Source organism: Zootoca vivipara, chromosome 8, assembly GCF_963506605.1.
Source record: "Zootoca vivipara chromosome 8, rZooViv1.1, whole genome shotgun sequence".
Classification (NCBI taxonomy): Eukaryota; Metazoa; Chordata; class Lepidosauria; order Squamata; family Lacertidae; genus Zootoca; species Zootoca vivipara.
Genome location: NC_083283.1, coordinates 2,580,695 through 2,599,209, shown reverse-complemented (window position 1 = coordinate 2,599,209; position 18,515 = coordinate 2,580,695). Strand labels below are relative to the sequence as shown.

Below are 18,515 nucleotides of genomic sequence, written 5' to 3'. Positions count from 1 at the left end.
GGTGGAGAGTTTTAGTCAGGAAAACTGTGCATGGGAGTGGGAAAGGTTAAACCAGGCACCCCCAAACTGCGGCCCTCCAGATGTTTTGGCCTACAACTCCCATGATCCCTAGCTAGCAGGACCAGTGGTCAGGGAAGATGGGAATTGTAGTCCAAAACATCTGGAGGACCGAAGTTTGGGGATGCCTGGGTTAAACTACCCTTCCCCAAAACCCCAGGCCACAACTCTGTAGTCTGCAGAGGTTTGCAGCATCTTGTTTGCAGTGGCCCTTCTAGTCCTGCTGTTTCCCCCAGGGAGGCAGTTCACACACCAACACGTGAGGCATATGCATGTTGGGATGTCACCCAATGGGCAGCCATGCATGCTGGAGCCTGCAGAGAGCGGGCAGAGGAGCCTGGATCAAGCTTGAAACAGAAGAGGGTGTGGAAATCTGACATGCATTTATTTGCCGAATTAGAGTGTGGCTCCTCCTCATTCCCCCCCCCAAAGTGACAGTGTCTCAGACTGCAAAGCCCCCTCTGCTCTTGAGGGTCTGCTTGGAACTTTTTTGCATCTTTTCCCAGCTTCCCATCTTATCTTTTGCTTTAGCGCTTCTTCCCAAAGCAGGCAAGTTTATGAGCGCTTTTTAACAACCGGAAAGTAGCACTTGTAAAAGATCACTGGCTGATCTTGCCAAAATCCTCATGGTGAGAAAACCTTGTGATGGTGATGGGGAGAAAATGCTTTGCCACATCCCAGAAGAAGATGCACACAAGGCAACAGAGCTCAGTCCAGTCCATAGCAAAGGGTCCCATCTTGCGAGGGGCCATCCAGATGTTTTGCAGTGACTGCCTGTCTTGGGGGGGGGGGAGAGAAGAGGAGTTTGCCCCATGGCTGGGCTTGGTTGATGCCTCTGATCGGCAGCAATGCTCCGGGAATGCGACTGCGCCAGCAATTTTATTTGCACATGGAACAGATGGGCCTGTGCCGTCACCAGCGGGCTGCGTGACAGCCCGGGTGAAGAGAGTGCTCATTGACACGCTATCAAATTCCACTCACTCACTCGGGAACACACTCTGGTTGGCAGGTGAACGACGGAATGACGCTCTTCCCCACCTGCCACGCTCAGGCACACGTCTCGGCTGATGGTACAGGGCAGAACAATGCAGGAGGAACTCCCCATCATGCCTTGGGGGAGGGAGCCGCGATGTAAAGAAGCAACAGTGGCGTGAAACTCTCTTCTGGAAACGAGGCCTTTCAGTTCAGCTCCCAGCTTTCTCAGAGCATGCCTTCTCATAGACCCAAATTTTCTGTATGTTGAAGATCCCATGCGCCATCTCCCTAAAACCTTGGATTAGACCAAGTCATGGAGGAGAGGGTTGTTGGGGGCCACTAGCCATGACGGCCACACTCAGCCGACACGGGGAGGCAGCATTGCTTCTGAATGCCAGTTGATGGCAACCGCAGGAGGGGAGAGGGCTATTGTGCTCAAATCCTGCTTTTCCACAGGCCTCTGGTTAGCCTCCGTGAGAATGGGATGGTTGGGGCAGAGCAGAGCCTTTGTCCAGTTCTCTGTTAACGTCACCCAGGTTGGTGACCCTCGCTGCCTCCTCTTCCATTGGTTAACTCTGTGCAGCATGAAAAAGTCCTTCCCTTTCTCTGTCCTGCATCTTCCCACGCCCAGCTTCATCGGATGTCCAAGGGTTCTTGCTTTATGAGAGAGGGAAGGAAAAATTTTCTCCACCCGCTTTCTCCATGCCATGAATAATTTCATAAACTTCTGTCACATTGCCTCTCACTTGCCTTTTCTCTAAACAGAAAAGTCCCAAACGCTGCGACCTTTCTTCATAGTGGGTTTTCTCCATCCCCTGGATCATTTGGGTTGCCCTGTTCTCCGCAGCATCCTTTGTCCCTGCCAACCCTCAAGGCAGTTTGCTGGAGGCAGGAGACAAAGGCCTTGAGTAAAGAAATGTAAATAAAATACAAAATAAGCTCTCTTAGTTCCTCAGCTGTTGCCATACAGGTGGGTCCTTACCAAATTTTGTGACATGGGAATGGCACATCGCTGGCAAGCCTGTGCCTTTCTGCAATGCTGCCTGAGTCCCTGGCCTTATTTATTCTGATCCCCAGCCAGACACCTGGCAGTTTCCTGCTGCTGGCAAGGTGGCGGCAACACCTCAGCCCACCCAAGATGTGCTTATTTACCGTGCCGGAACTTTGTACGGTGCCCCCCCCCCTGCAAATCAAGAGAAGATCAAGTTCCTTTTGCAACTTTCATATCTGCATGAGTGCTAGTTAGCATCTCATTTGTTTCTCCTTCTCTCCAGGAACAGTGAGGCTGGATTCTGCCCACGGCTCCCCTGGCTATTCCCCATCCAGTTATCTGAGCAGGCCGACCACCAGCCGCTACATCGCAAGGTCTGTATTCCCTCCCTCGAGAGGAGAGACACTAGTCCCCAAAATGTGAACAGAGCAAGTGTCCTGTTAATCCTGGAAGCCCTGGAACCTCCCTGGCCATTTTGCTAAGACCCCGAAACTCTTCTATGCCCTCTCAAAAGGCTGTAGTCTGACCGAGTGACAATGAGACTGAGAGACATGATGGACTGTTACAATGTCCCTTCTTTCTCTTCTCCATCCCACTCCCAAGGGCTGGATTGGCGGAGGGCGTTTTGCCAATTATTAAGGTGGGGTGGGGGACAAAAAGCAGTGGAAATGGATGGAGAGAGAGAGAGAGAAAGCTGCAGGCCTGGTTTACTTTTAGGCATGTACTGTATTGTGTGTTGAAAAGCTCTCTTGCTTCCTTGCCTGGGGAGATGGCAGATATTGTGGCAGTTAGTGATGTCCTAAGGCAGGGATGCCCAACAGGTCGATTACGATCTACCGATAGATCCCCATGAGGTTTTGGTAGATCACGGTCGATCTCTGGCTCCCTTTCCTTAGTGTCAGTAAAACTGACTCCTGTCCCGCCCCCTTGCCCCGCCCTCCATTGTTGTATGATCTCTGAAAAGGAAGACGAAGGCGGAGATTCCTCTGTGCTGCTGTTTTGATCCATAGCGATCTTTTTGTGAGTGACTTTACCTCTTTGTCGCTTGCCTTTACCCCTCACAAAAAAACCACAGAATCCCCCCCAAAAAACCCTTTTTTTAAAAAAGGGGCCTTTTCTCCTCTCTAAAAGAAGTTCAACAACTTTGAGCTGAACCCCCCAAAAAACGGGCGTAGACAACTGTCATTTTTAAATTCTGAACGTAGATCGCAGTCTCTTGAGAGTTGGCCACCCCGGTCTCAAGGCAAGAGCATCCTTTGCAGTACCTGCCAAATGCTACTGGACTGTCGCTGCCATCATTCCTGACCGTTCCTGAAAAGCTAATGCTCAAAGTCCGTTTACAGAGAGGGGTAGCTAGAAAAGACACTTCTTATCTGGTCTGGTTTGACTTCAGTAAACATCTCCTGTATTTTTATCTTGTGAACCACCCAGATATTTTCAGGTGAAAGGGCAGCATGTAAATGTATTTATTTAATTAATAACCCGCTTTGAGGGTTTTAGCATTTAATGTATAAATTACAAACAGGGGAAGAGAGGCTCCCTAGTGTACCAGCAAAGTGTAGGCTAGTTTATGGAACTTTTAACAGTGAGAAGATTTGACAGCAGAGATCAGGGGCCAGTACTTTGGGAGCTCTGCTCTGCACATTGTGGAAGAAAAGAGGGCAGAACAATCCTACTAAATCCTTATTATTATTATTATTAGTTTAAATCTTAGTTATTTATTACTTAATTTTGCTGTAATTCTGATGAGTTCCCTCATGCATTTGTCAGTTACAATTTGTCTTTTACACAAAATTAATAAATGTAGTTTTAAGAATGGTCATGCCTGCCGCTTGGCCCTGCTGGCCGGGGCTGAAGTGAGCTGCTTGTCTCTCTCCTTCCCTTCAGCCGAGCCGTCCAGCGCAGCTTGGCCATCATCCGCCAGGCCAAGCAGAAGAAGGAGAAGAAGAAGGAATACTGCATGTACTACAACCGCTTTGGCAAATGCAACCGCGGCGAGAGGTGCCCCTACATCCATGACCCGGAAAAGGTGGCCGTCTGCACGCGGTAAATGATCTTCCTTTCTAGAAGCGCCAGGAAGGGACAGTACTGTTGTGCACAAACATAGTGGATTAACCAAGTTAATGAGGCGAAAAGGGGCACGTCTCCATTTGTGTCCAGCGTGCATCAGATACACATGTATAATCCACACATTGGTCACAGCTGTCTGCGATTGCAAACGCCACCCTAAGCGAACATGTCAGTAAATTAAAACTGGCCTAAGTTGTCCGTGGGAATTTTGCAGAAATCGACAGAGCCTGTCCCATCTTTGGACAGGCCTTTCCAAAGAAATATCTGCGCTCGACCTTTGCCTCGTGCTGGTGGAAGCTGAATTGCTTTTGGGTGAGGTTTGCGCAACATCAGTGGAGGCCATGCACAAGGGCTTCCACTCGTGCAGTGGGGCTCCCCGCTCCTCCTGCTGTGCACCCCCTGGAATCGGCTGGGGAGGGGGTCAGGAGAACCGCCAAAACAGCACACAGGGTTTGGAGAGCGAGGATTGTTCCGCACGGCAAGCAGAAATATATTTGCAACGGTTGAATTCCACCATTCCCCCCCCCCTGCCGAAATTTTCCAGTTGTCATCTGCTTCCCTCCAAAGCTCCTCAGACCTCCCTCTTCTCCCCCATCTTCTCAACAGGTTTCTCCGTGGCACATGCAAGAAGACCGATGGGAGCTGCCCCTTTTCGCACAAGGTTTCGAAAGACAAGGTTGGTTTGGCTCTTAGTCACAGACTGGTGCCGAGGGAGGAGGCCACAGAGGGGAGGTGTTTCAAGCAACCTATTTATTTGGAGTTGGCTCGGAAAAGCTGTTCAGGATCGCCATAGGGGCTGCTTCCCATACTGAGAGCAAAGCGGGTCTCTTAGGCTGCTTTGATAGCTCAGTTGGCTAGTGGGGGGTGCTGATGATGACAAGGCTGCAGGTTCCATCCCTGGATGGGGCAGCTGCATATTCCTGCATTGCAGGGGGCTGGACTTGATGATGCTCAGGGTCCCTTCCAACTCTACGATTCTGTGATTCTATGATGCATCAGTATTGTAGCACATTAAGCAGGTCAGGGCAACTTGGGCTGTCGTCTTCTGCATCTGGGGCGCCCTCAGGCACAGGTGGAAGAGTATCCTCAGGGCAGGCCATCACTGTCAAGCACATGCTTGCAACATGCGGCACTGTGCTGATTGCCACGGCAACCGGCTGGGCGGCACCTGGCGGCAGGTTTTGGCTTCTGGCAAGCAGGGCAGAAGCAGAGGGTCCCATTTCTGAAGATCACGGCAACTGCATTTGATGAGGGGTGGATTGATTGAGTTTCCTTAGATGCCACTGTTCTGCGATGCACCATCCCCATATCAGCTTACAGAGAACATTCCAAACCTCAGAATAATAATAATAATAATAATAATAATAATAATAATAATAATATTTTTTATTTATATCCCGCCCATCTGGCTGGGTTTCCCCAGCCACTCTGGGCAGCTTCCAACAGAAAAATAAAACACAGTAATCTATTAAACATTAAAAGCCTCCCTGAACAGGGCTGCCTTCAGATGTCTTCTAAAAGTCTGGTAGTTGTTTTCCTCTTTGACATCTGTTGGGAGGGCGTTCCACAGGGCGGGTACCACTACCGAGAAGGCCCTCTGCCTGGTTCCCTGCAACTTGGCTTCTCGCAATGAGGGAACCGCCAGAAGGCCCTCGGTGCTGGACCTCAGTGTCCGGGCAGAATGATGGAGGTGGAGACGCTCCTTCAGGTATACTGGACCGAGGCCATTTAGGGCTTTAAAGGTCAGCACCAACACTTTGAATTGTGCTCGGAAACATACTGGGAGCCAATGTAGATCTTTCAAGAATACAAATATGCAAGAGCGTGCCAGTAAATTAAAAAATGAGAATAATCAGCAGTTTAACAAACAGAATAAAATTCAACATTACAAAAACACAAACAAAACAGTTAAGGTTTAAGTGCATAAATAAAAAGCAAAATGAGTAAAAACGAAAATAAAGTTTCTGGTCTTCCATCTCTCCAAGGAGCCTGGCTTACATACAGTTCAGAGGGGAGGGGTCCTCCTCTCACCAGGCTAGCTGACATGCAGCTGGCTGCCATATCTTTACTCCAAAGGAGGCTGGCAGCAGCAAAAGGGAAAAGTTTGGGAGGACAGAGATGGTCAGCCTCTTCCCCAGCCTCCTGGAAGTACCAACTCCTGGTACCGGTCTCATTGTCCCGCCCAGAATTCTGGATAGGACATTTCCATCATCACTCTAGAGCGTGACCCATATTGGGAGAGAGGGGGCTTCTTTTTCATATGTGCAGATTTATTTATTTAGATCAGAGGTTCCCAAAGTGGGTGGAGGGCAGGGGTTGCAAAGAGGCAAGGGGGCGGCAGGGGGGTGCTGGAGGTGTAACTTATTATTACTTTGGTAAATGACCATGAGGCTTTGAAAAATGGGTATTGCTGGATCAAGCTCACTGACATTGTTGACATAATTAAACTAAATAGTTTTAATTTGATTTTGAATACATGTGCCATTCATTGTTACTGTTTTGAATTTCATTGTGTTATTACCTTCCATAGAGGGTCGTGCAAACTGCTATTCTGAATAATGCTCGTTATAGAGTAGGGGGCACTGGGGATGGGATGATGGAACCAATGGGGGCAGTAGCCCCCCAAAGTTTGGGAACGACTGTTTTAGTAGATTTATAACCAGCTTGATCAAAAAACTCTCCAATCAAGGGAGAAACAGAATTTTGGATAAAACACAGCTCAAATTCACAGTCCAATTAAGAACAAATATATATGAAGGCATTGTTGTTAAACACACACACACACATACACAGAGAACCATCACCATTACAAACAAAGATAAAATCAATACAGCTTTTAAAAGCGATAGAGGTAGCTAAATTATATGTCTGGGTAGGCTGGCTGAAACAAAAAAAAAGTTTTCAGCTGGCCCCAGTCAGGCCATTAGCTATGACTTCATGCTCTCTGCCTCCCTCCCTCCCTGACGCCTCCTAGATGGTATCAGGTGCAACACTTCAGCTTCCTGAGAACTTCCATTTTCACTAACAGAAGATAAGCAGGTTTCTGGCCCTTATTACTTTGAAGAGATGCTTAAAGCTGTGTGAGCAAAACCTGCTTAAATCTCGGAATCCGGAGAGGTAGCTAAATATGCTTTTTTGATTGGGGGGGACTGCAAAGCACCCATCTCTCCCCCCCGCTCGTGACTAGCAAACCCAGATTAAATAATGCGAAACGCTGAAAAATATTTGCACAATAAATGCCGCAAAGTCGAGGCGTAATTTACCTAGGTTCTGGAATTGCACGGAATGCAGATTGTCTGGGGCAGAATTTTGTTCTCTTCATTTTTTGTGAGCACAGAGGAACCCATCCCTGTGCTGTGCTGAATGGGAAACTAAAAGCACCCAGCCCCCCCCCCCACTTGTGGATCAACGTGTGGTTTCCCCAAAGCAAGTCCATGTTAGTGAGGTGCGTTGGGGGAGAGGAGTGGACTTCTTACTTTCTATTTTGAGTTGGGGAGTTTCTAGGCTGCAGCCTCCCCTTCCTTTGCTGAGCTCAAGAGTCCTTTTCGCCATGATTTATAGCCCAGGGGTAGCCGGCTGCCCGGAGCAAGTGGTGACTTCGGCACCTGCTCTCGTAGCTTCCTGTTAACCTGGCGATTACCAGGAAAGGTGATGTTAGCCTCATTTATCAAAGCACAACCCAAAGAGAGTGGCTGGTGAGTTAATCCTTACCGCAAAAGCAAGCCGTTTTCTGCTGTGCTCAGGCTTCGCTGCAAATGGCCTGGCTGGAGTCCACTGGCTCCAAATGAGCCCTTTCTTTTAAAGGCAGCTTTCTTGTTCTGTGTCTTGAGTTTAGTACAGGGACAGATTTTTGTTTTGGGTCTGGATACACGATTGCCCTACCTCCTGGCTGCTGCCAAGAGCAAATGCGCTTGGCTCCGACTGGGAATGGAGAAGTTGAGAAGTCCCTCTGTTGTCTGTCCCTTTCTTTCGGAAACCCTCAGGGGGAAGCAGGGGGACCAGGCAGTGTGCAAGCCAAACGGAAGGGAACACATGCCATGGAATGACGTGGTTATTGGTTTCTTACTTGCCCTGCTCCTTAAGGCCCTCGGGTGGGATTTCTGAGCAACCAGCAACAGACGGTTTATTTTAAAGTTGTGCTCTGCCTAGCCAGGGCCGGCACTGCCTTGAGACAGAGGGAGGTGGCAGGTGTTGGAGGTGGTGTTGGGACAGTGGACAGAGTAGGGCTGTCGTGCATCCAGGATTCCCTGGGATTCATCCATCGGAAATAGCGTCCGGCCAGAGTTTCTAAAAAGCGGCAAAATATGGCAACCCTAGGATAGAGCTACGTGCTGTATGCCCCCTAAGCTAGCCTGTTGCCCTCAGAGGCAGCCAAGGACACTGGCTCCATTGCCAGTGTTAGAGTTGGTTTTGACAGCCAGTTTGGGAGGGTTTTGTACATGGAATGGAGCTGGGGAATGGCATCTTGTCCATTGCCTCAGGCAGCAAAATGCCTTGGACTGGCCCTGCAGCTACTTCCCACCAAGTTGCCTGCTTGGAATGGAGACAGAGGCAGGCCCAGACCTTTCCAGACGTGGTTGACTTTCAAAAACGCTGCTTGGGCCTCCGATTCCTCTGCAGGTTGTGTGAGCAAACACAGTTTAGAGGTTTGTCTTTGAGGCCGGGGGGGGGGGATACATTTGTGTAGCATGCCCTTAGGCCCTCCTTCGTCAAACTGATGCCCTCCAGATGCTGTTGGACTACAGCTCCCATCAGCCTCAGCCAGCTCTCCTCGGGGGTCAAGCGCCATTTGTATTTGGGGCACCACTTTGGAGCAACCCTTGTGCAAGCTGATGCCCTCCAAAGGTTGTAGGACTACTACTCCCATCAGCCTCTAGCTAGCACACTGTGGGAGTTGTAGTCCGACAACATCTTGAAGGCTGCCTTTGATAGATAGGCCTGGCGTGCTTAACTAGTCCTTAACTAAATCAAAAAGGAAATCTGCAAATGTTTACGTTCAATTTTAATTGTTTTTTTCAAAAAGGGCAAAGCAAGAAGAGAAGGGATTATTATCTCTGGCTGCCTTAGAAGCCCAGCAAAAGAGAGGAGTCTTGATAGGTTTCCTGAGAATATGGTACGAAAAGAGTTGGAGCATCGAACAGCTTTCCTCATTTGGAGGGTGGGACATAGTGGAGAAGTGGCCCAGCCCTCCTGGGCAGAGCTGCTTGTGGCCCCCAGTTTGCTGCCCACCATCCCTGGGGCTGCCAGCCCCCTACCACTCCCCATGTGCCAGCGCGGCTGAGTTTGCGGATGCAAGAGGTTAGCATGAGGCTAAGACTTGGGCTGGAGCAGGCTGCTGTTGCAACAGCTTTTCCCCTTGAGGGACTTGACAAGAATCAGCATTTTTCTCCCTAATAGAGCTTCAAAACTCTGTTGTGAGCAATTTGGAAATTCACGTCGAGTTTCGGGTTCATTAGCCGCCGGCTCCGGGAAGGCAGGCGCGCGTCTTCGGGGCTTCCTAATATGGCCGCAGCGCCTTGCATTAATGTTATTGTTATTTGCGCGGACATCGCGGGGTGCAAACAAGGTTAATTGAAACGAGAACGGCGCTTCCTCTTGGTAATGGCTCAGCCTTGACAGCTGGGAGGAGTTGAGTTTTGCATAAGAGCTGGCTTTATTATCCCTTTTTATTAGAGCTAATTTGATCTCTATATCAAAACCTACATTAAGGGAATCGTTTACGGTCACGCCACCGCCGACAGGAGAAGGCAGCCCCAGAGCCCTGTCCTTTATTTTAATGTCTGCAGTTAAAAGACAATTAAAAATAAACTCTTTGCTTTTAAAGCCCTCTTTGTTTTTCCTTCTTGCGTGGCTTTTAGCCTTCCATTTTGCTGTCCTCTTTCTCTCCCCTCCCTCCTCCTCCTTCTCACTCTAGTGAACTAATTCAGTTAAAGCCCTAATACGTCCTTCGGGGGAAAGTTCCCTCCCCCATGCACCGCGTCGCCTGCGCTTATTGCACATCTGTAAATACTGGCCGGAGGATCCTTGAACCCGTAGGACTTAAGGCCATGGCACTTGGCAGAAGGGTTGGCTCTATTCATTGGGCAATAAGCTGATTTGCGAGCCAAGCACCCAGAACGAGCACTTCACAAGCCATGTGGTGACTGGGCCTTGGAAGGCACACTCAGGAGCAAGATGCTTTTAAGCAGTATTCTTATTTAAAGTTATCCTCTGCAGAGTCACGCTGGAGCAGCCCTCTGGTGCCCTCCACCTGTTTTGGACTGCAACTCCCATCTGCCCCAGCTAGCACGGCCATAGTGGCTGGGGCTGATGGGAGTTGTAGTCCAAAACAGCTGGAGGATGCCACAGGTGCTCTAGTCATACTGGCTCCAGCATGGTCATTTCTGACCAGAGTTCGTGGAGATGCCAGCGACTGACCCAGGCATCCTTTAAGAACATAAGAATGTAAGAAGAGGCTGTTGGATCAGGCCAAATGGCCCGCCTTGTCCAACACCCTCTTCTCACAGTGGCCAAGCAGATGCCTGTGGGAAACCCGCAAGCAGGATCCGAGCACAAGAGCAACCCTCTCCCCTCCTGCAGTTTCCAGCAACTGGGCTTCAGAAGCATCGCTGCCTTCAAGTGTGGAGGCAGAGCAGAGCCATCCTGGCTAGTAGCCACCCATAGTTCCCTCCTCATCCATGAATTTGTCCAATCTTCTTTTAAAGCCATCTAAGTTGGTGGCCATCACTGCCTCCTGTGGGAGGGAGTTCCACAGTTTAACTCTGCACTGCGCTGCTTTTCCCTGTCCTGAATCTTCCAACATTCAGCTTCCTTGGCTGAGCAGCAGTCCTAGTGTTTCCATCCCTGCAAAGGCAGCGCTTGGCCATCCTGGGCTGCAGCCCTTCTTCTCCGCCTCCAGTAGCCGCTGAAGGTGGAGGAGTAGGATTGTCACAGCAGGCCAGTAATTCGTTTTTAATTACCCAGCAGCTGGCAGAAGGTAAAGTTTTGTGCTTTGTGGCAGCAGTGCTCAAGGCGGTCCCACATCTGTCTCTGCGCACAGATTGGTTTTGCATTGCTTTTTCACATCACCCGCACCTGTGAACAACGGTAGCAGGAGCAGTGAGTCCTGTGGAGATCTGCCCACCCACTGGAGGAAACAACGGACAGAATCTGGCTTCAAGACGCAAAGGGCATTTCTCTCAAAGATGACAAAAATGGGAATCAAAGTACCCTTTGGCCCGTCGCCAGTCGCGTCTGGTGAGAGTTGGATGTCTTATCATGACACTTAGCCTTTGGAACTCCCTCCCCCTTGAATATTATGGTAGACAGGTGCTGCGTTAGACTGTGCTCTTGCTGTCCGAAGGTCCTTCCTGATGTTTAGTCGAAATCACCTCTCTTGTCATTTGAATCCATCGGTTTGGGTTCTCGGCTCTGGAGCAGGAGAAAATAATAATAATAATAATAATAATAATAATAATAATAATAATAATAATATATTATTTATACCCCGCCCATCTGGCCGGGTTCCCCCAGCCACTCTGGGCGGCTTCCAACAAAACATTAAAATGCAGAAATCCATCAAACATTAAAAGCTTCCCTAAACAGGGCTGCCTTAAGATGCCTTCTAAAGGTCTGGTAATTGTTATTCTCTTTGACCTCTAGTGGGAGGGCATTCCACAGGGTGGGCGCCACTACCGAGAAGGCCCTCTGCCTGGTTCCCTGTAACTTGGCTTCTCGTAGCGAGGGAACCGCCAGAAGGCCCTCGGCGCTAGATCTCAGTGTCCGGGCAGAACGATGGGGGAGGAGACGCTCCTTCAGGTATACTGGACCGAGGCCGTTTAGGGCTTTAAAGGTGAGCCCCAACACTTTGAATTGTGCTCGGAAACATACTGGGAGCCAATGTAGGTCTTTCAGGACCGGTGTTATGTGGTCTCGGCGGCCACTCCCAGTCACCAGTCTAGCTGCCGCATTCTGGATTAATTGCAGTTTCCGGGTCACCTTCAAAGGTAGCCCCACGTAAAAAAAACTTGCTCCATCTTCCATGGGTCAGCTCTTCACGTATTTGAAGATGCCTACCCTATCACTTCTCAGTCTCCTCTTTCCCAGGCTAAGCATACCCAGCTCCTTCAACCGTTCTTCATCAGGCTTGGTTTCCAGACCCTTGATCATCCTAGTTGCCCTCTTCTGCACATCTTCCAGCTTGTCAACATCCTTCTTAAATTGTGGCACCCAGAACTGGACACAGGATTCCAGGTGGGATCTGACCAAGGCAGAATAGAGTGGTATTATGACCTCCCTTGATCTGGACACTGGACTTATGTTCAACTTATGGTGCCTACTGACTTTCTTTGTTTCTGGTGTTAGAGTTCTAACAGTTGGTGGGTTTTTTTTTTGTATGGAGTTACTTAGAGATTGTTGTAATTAAGCACTGTATAAGTTATCAGATGCATAATATGTGCACCACAGGGAAGCAGCTATGAAGGCGACTAAGTTGGGTGGTGCACCTGCAAAATGGGAATATTTGTGGCCCGCTTCGGAGGGTTGTTGTGAGCGTAAGTGATGCATGTGTAAACCACGCCAGAATCAAACCTGGTATTGGAGGGATGGGGACTGTAGCCTTCATTTTATAGCAGGGATGGTTTTCCGTCAGACTTGGGGGGTTGGAACTGGCACTAAAATCATTGGAGATTAATCTTCCCTCCTGACTTTGTCCTTTCAGATGCCTGTGTGCTCTTATTTCCTGAAAGGGATCTGCAACAACAGTGACTGTCCCTACAGCCATGTCTACGTGTCCCGGAAAGCGGAAGTGTGCTCAGACTTCCTCAAAGGCTACTGTCCCTTGGGAGAGAAGGTAAGGTGGGGCAAGGGCTTAGACAAGTATCTCATTGGGATGAGAATCCAGATCTCTCTCTCTCTCTCTCTCTCTCTCTCTCTCTCTCTCTCTCTCTCTCTCTCTCTCTCTCTCTCTCTCTCTCTCTCTCTGAATTGTTGTTTGGTCTCATGACATGGTCCATACTCACAGAAAATCCAGTGCCTGCAGTGGAGAAGGGTGTCTCCTTTTCATTTTTTAAATGTTCTCCTACCCCCTCTTTCCTCCTTTTTGGGCTTCAGTACCACTGGTGAGTAGCAACTACCCCTAGGTGGAGAGATACTGGGCAGAAACGTTTCTATCTTCAAATCCACGCGACACATGCAGCTGGCATCACAGAATGTGATTCGCACTGTGTGTGTGTGTTTATGTGTGTGTGCATCTTTGGAAAAGTAGGATTTAAATATTGGGAATTTTTAAAAGTAAAAATAGCCGACTGAGTTTGGCTCTATGTGGTGTGTGCTGTTATTCTTCGTTTGGTAAGAAACAACCAGAGACAACTTAATCTTAAATTCTCTGAAAATCAGGGCTACCTCAAAGGTAAGGAATCTGTTCTTTCAATGAAACCAAGGGGGCTCCTGGTGGAAACTTGCTCTCTTTGCTGCAGCAGTAATCTAGTTTTTAAAAAATGGAACTGTTTTTAGATTTTTCTTTTTAAAAAGTACTGGTTTTAATATAGATATGCATTTGGGTTTTTTTGCTTATAATATTGCAAGTCACTTTGAGTTGCCATGGCAAAATTGCGACTCATACATTTAATAAAATCACCACTGTGTTTTTGTAATTAAACGATATTCCGTAGTTTGTGCTGTGTGAAAGACTACTTTCCTTTTGTCCTGAATCTTTCAACATTCAGCTTCATTGGATAGTCTTAACCTCTCGCCTTATAAGAGAGAGAAAACCACTTCTTTCTATCCACTTCCTCCACACCAAACATAATTCTCGACTTCTCTGCTGTGTCCCCCCACCCACTTAGCTCGCCTTCCCCCCATAAACTCAGAAGCCCCAAATGTTGTCACCTTTCTTCACTGGGGAGTTCCTTCACGCCCATGATCTCTTGGGTTGCCCTTTGATTCAGCTTTTCTAGCCCTGCAATATTCGTTTCTCAAATGTACAGTCACACACCTGATGATCCCATCTTTTATGTCCTTCTGTTGGGCGGTGGGCTTGAGAGAGCCCCCCCCTCCATCTAACATCAGCAGCCCTTGGTTCTATTGGTTTGCCACGTCCTCTTTTAAGGCTATCAAGGTTGGTCGCCCCCACTGCCTCCTGTGGGAGGGAGTTCCACAGCTTAACTTTAAAAAAAGGTAAAGCAGGCACGTCCAACAGGTAGATCGTGATCTACCGGTAGATCACTGGACGTCTGTGGTAGATCACTGGTAGATCACTGGCTCCCCCAAAGAAGCTCAACAGCTTTGGCTCCTCTAAAAAAAACTCAGCAACTTTGACCTGAACCCCCCAAAAATGGGCCTTCCTTCCCCCAAAAAGAAGCTCAAGAACTTTGACCTGAACCCCCCCCCAAATGGGGTAGATCACTGCCAGTTTTTAACTCTGTGAGTAGATCACAGTCTCTTGGGAGTTGGCCACCCCTGAGGTAAAGGACCCCTGACAGTTAAGTCCAGTCACGAACAACTCTGGGGTTGTGGTGCTCATCTCGTTCTATAGGCCGAGGGAGCCGGCGTTTGTCCGCAGACAGTTTTTCCGGGTCGTGTGGCCAGCATGACAAAGCCGCTTCTGGCGAACCAGAGCAGTGCACGGAAACGCTGTTTACCTTCCCGCCAGAGCAGTACCTATTTATCTACTTGCATTTTGACGTGCTTTCAAACTGCTAGGTGGGCAGGAGCTGGGACCAAGCAACAGGAGCTCATCCCGTCACGGGGATTCGAACTGCCGATCTTCCAATCGGCAAGCCCAAAGCTCAGTGGTTTACATCACAGCGCCACCCGTGTCCCTTAACTACATGTAAATAAATCCTCTCTTCTACCTGTCCCGAACCTGCCAACAAGAAATGGCCCTGGCAGTAAGAAGGCAGAATTTTGCTGTGGAATTTTGTGGCAGCAGGGCCAGCTGTGGCTTGTGGGGCGCCCATTTCCGGGACTGGCCGGACACTGAAGAGTGGGCACCGGGAGAAGGAGGGGTTGGGGACTGACTTGGAAGAAGGGAACGTTGTTGATCTGGGGGAATGTGTGACAGCCAAGAGACGAGAGTCACGAGTCGGGAGATGCTGCAGGTTTGGAGAGTGAAGAACAGGGCAGGAGGAGGGGGAGAGAAGTCAGGCTGGTGGGGAGTCAAGGGCTTCCACACCTCCTCCTGCTGCCCCTGTGTCTCCTGCTCCACTGTCTCTCAGGACCAGGAGAGGGGTGAAGAGGGGGGAGCAGAAGCAGGTTATACGCAGGTGAAGTCTGCTTCTGCTTGTGTGCAGCTCGGGTGGTGGTGGTACCTAAGCCGAGGCTGTAGCGGGCGGGGGGTCTCTCTGTCATGACAACTGCCTCAACAGGTGTACACCTAGGAGGTGATTGTGAGTGTACTTTTGACAATACAGTGGTCGTGTGCACTGTACACTCCAAACCCGGAAGGAAGTTTGCGAATTTTTTTCGGATGCCAAATGTGCTCCATTTTGAGTGTTACGCTGAGGTCTGTCTGTTTTTGCTATTTATTTTGCGTTTTTGCAGCTCTTTTTGTTGTTTTTGTGACTGTGTGGAATCCAGTTCAGCTACTGATTGATTGATTGATTGATTGATTGTGTGACTGCAGTACATTCTTTATTGCTTTCATTTTATGAATCAGTGGTCTCGTTAGTAAAATTCATGTTAAATTGCTCTTTTAGGGGTGGTTTTTAAAATTCTGGAACCGATTAATCCATTTTGCATGACTTTGTCTGGGAAAGCACGCCTTGGTTTTGGAACAGACTTCCAGAACAGATTAAGTTTGAGAACCAAGGTACCACTGTAGTTAATTCCTCACATTCCTTGCCTGACAGCGCAGTGACACCCACACGGCTGCAGTATTGTGAAGGAATGCAGCCAGGGCTGGCACACCCATGAGGCAAGGTGAGGCTACTGCCTCGGGTGGCAGGATCCTCAGGGGCAGCAGATCCCAGTGGTCAATCCCCTGCTTTGTTCCCAATTGCTCATCCCTTCTTCCTTGGCTGGGGTGCGTTTGTGTGTCAATTTGTGGTCCGCCTCAGTTGCCAAAATGTACTGGGCCAGCCCCGAATGCGGCTTCCTTGTCTCAGGTGATGGCAGCCACTGGAAGCAGCAGAGACCGGCATGGAGGCAAAGCTGACTCGAGGCCAGGGCATGTGCTTGCCCTACCTGTTGAGAAAGGTGTGGAGAAAGCAAAGGCAGGAGAGGTTTTCCCTCCCTCTCTGACAGCGCCAGAAAGTGAGCTCATCCAGCAAAGCGAATGGGTACGTCGGGCAAAAGGAAGATCTTCCCCACGTTGCTGGCTTGTGGAACTCGCTGCCACCAGATGTGATGGTTGCTAGCTTTAGGAGGGGGTTGGACAAATGCCTAGAGAGGACAGAGGGGGAGGAGAAGTCTGCCAGCAGCTGCTGGCCATGGTGGCTGGAGGGGAACCTCCAGGTTTCATAGGTGGTGGTAGGACAACAATGGAAGAGGGCGGTTGCCTTCCGGTCCTGGTTCTGAATTCTTTTGTTAGGGCACCTGGCTGGCCGCTGTGTATAACCCAGTAGGGCTACTCTTGTGCAACTAGGAGGAGGAGTTCCAGAGAGCACCTTGTGGTGTCTTGGTTAGATGCTGAACTGGGAGAGGCCAGGGTTCGAATACCCCCATTTCACCAGGTAACTTGGGGTCAGTCACTGCCTCCCTCAGTCTAGCCTACCTGATAGGGTGGTTGTAGGGATTAAATGGGGGGACATGTACACCACCTTGAGTTCCTGAGAGGGAAATAAAAGTGGGATATAGATGCAATAAATAAATTTAGAAATCGGGACACTTACATTCCATTGGAGAGGCAGCCATCAGTCAAATGTGGGGAAGAGGAACACTTGGCGAGGACTCTGGCAGGAAAAGATTGCTAGCAGATTACCTTTTGCTTACTGGGTTTTCCAGCCGGACCCCAAGCGCACCCTGGTTTCTGTGGTGGGAGACCTTCCCTCCGAGCCGAAGCCAGAGTCGATCGGGCAGCCTCTCTCCACAGCCACCGGTACAAGTCACCCAGGCAGCCCCTGTACAATTATTTTAAAATATTCCAATTTAAATGAAAATATAAAAGAGATACTTAGAATATTTATTCTATTAGTGAACGTGCTTACCGCATCACTTCTGGAGTGTCAGAAAAACATTCTCCTACAGATGATGGATAGCAGCCCGTAATTATATCGGGGGGGTGGAATTGCTGAGCGTGCCATATTTAACTGGGGAGAGGAAATACCCAGCCTGGGCCATTGAGGGTTAATTTTATTCTCTAAATAATATAAAAAGTGCTGAGTCTGTTCCTTTTGCACAAAGTAGAAAGTCCTCAAATGGACCCCGGAGAGTTTATAATATTCTACTGAATCAAGTAAAAATGTTAACCTTGCTTCATAAAACGATGGCTTGTTAAAGATGCGCAGTCCCTTTTCTTGTGAATAATTTAGAAAGGGAGTAAATCTCTTCTCGTTCTGCCTTTCCCCCCCACTCTTTCTCTCCCCTTTTCCTACTCTTGTGTCCGAGATGCGGCAGGGCACAGCTGTCTGCAGTTTTAGCTTTTAAAAGGGATGGGGAAGGCAGGGAGGCAGCTGAGGTCGGACCTGGCGCTGCCCGTGTCTGCTAGAAACCCCGGGTGCCAACCCCTCCTTCTGGGCACTGGGACTCTGTGCCAGGGACAGAGGTTCCCTTGGGAGATCCCCCAGGGGCTCCCCACCCTTCGTGGAACATGCCTGTGGGACCAGGCCAGTGGCCCATCCTGGCCAGCGTCCTCTTTTCACAGTGGCCAAGCAGAAACCCACAAGCAGGATCCGAGCACAAGAGCCCCCTCCCCTCCTGTGGTTTCCAGCAACTGCTATTCATATGATGATGATAATAATAATAATAATAATAATAATAATAATAATAATAATAATAATTTATACCCCGCCCAGCTGGCCACTCTGGTCGGCTTTCAGCGAAATATTAAAAATGCAATAATTCATCAAATATTAAAAGCTTCCCTAAACAGGGCTGCCTTCAGATGTCTTCTAAAAGTCAGGTACTTTTTTATTTCCTTGACATCCGATGGGAGTGCATTCCACAGGGCGGGCGCCACTACCGAAAAGGCCCTCTGCCTAGTTCCCTGCAACTTGGCTTCTTGCAATGAGGGAACCGCCAGAAGGCCCTCGGTGCTGGACCTCAGTGTCCGGGCAAAACGATGGGGGTGGAGACGCTCCTTCAGGTATACTGGACCGAGGCCGTTTAGGGCTTTAAAGGTCAGCACCAACACTTTGAACTGTGCTCAGAAACGTACTGGGAGCCAATGTAGATCTTTCAAGACCGGGGTTATGTGCTGCCTCCAACTGTGAAGACAGAGGATAGCCACCATGGCTAGTAGCCATTGATAGCCCTCTCCTCCTCCTCCCTCTTTTAAAGCCATCCA

At 49.2% G+C, this 18,515-nt stretch overlaps 1 protein-coding gene across 1 annotated transcript in view; it reads left to right on the top strand.

Moving 5' to 3' along the window:
- ZC3H3 (zinc finger CCCH-type containing 3) overlaps positions 1-18,515 on the top strand; it is a 236,474-nt gene that overhangs the window by 167,525 nt on the left and 50,434 nt on the right. The window contains exons 6-9 of the mRNA XM_035124913.2: positions 2,307-2,397; positions 3,911-4,069; positions 4,700-4,769; positions 12,792-12,923. Coding sequence (XP_034980804.2) covers positions 2,307-2,397; positions 3,911-4,069; positions 4,700-4,769; positions 12,792-12,923 — 452 coding nt within the window. The remainder of the gene's footprint in view (positions 1-2,306; positions 2,398-3,910; positions 4,070-4,699; positions 4,770-12,791; positions 12,924-18,515) is intronic.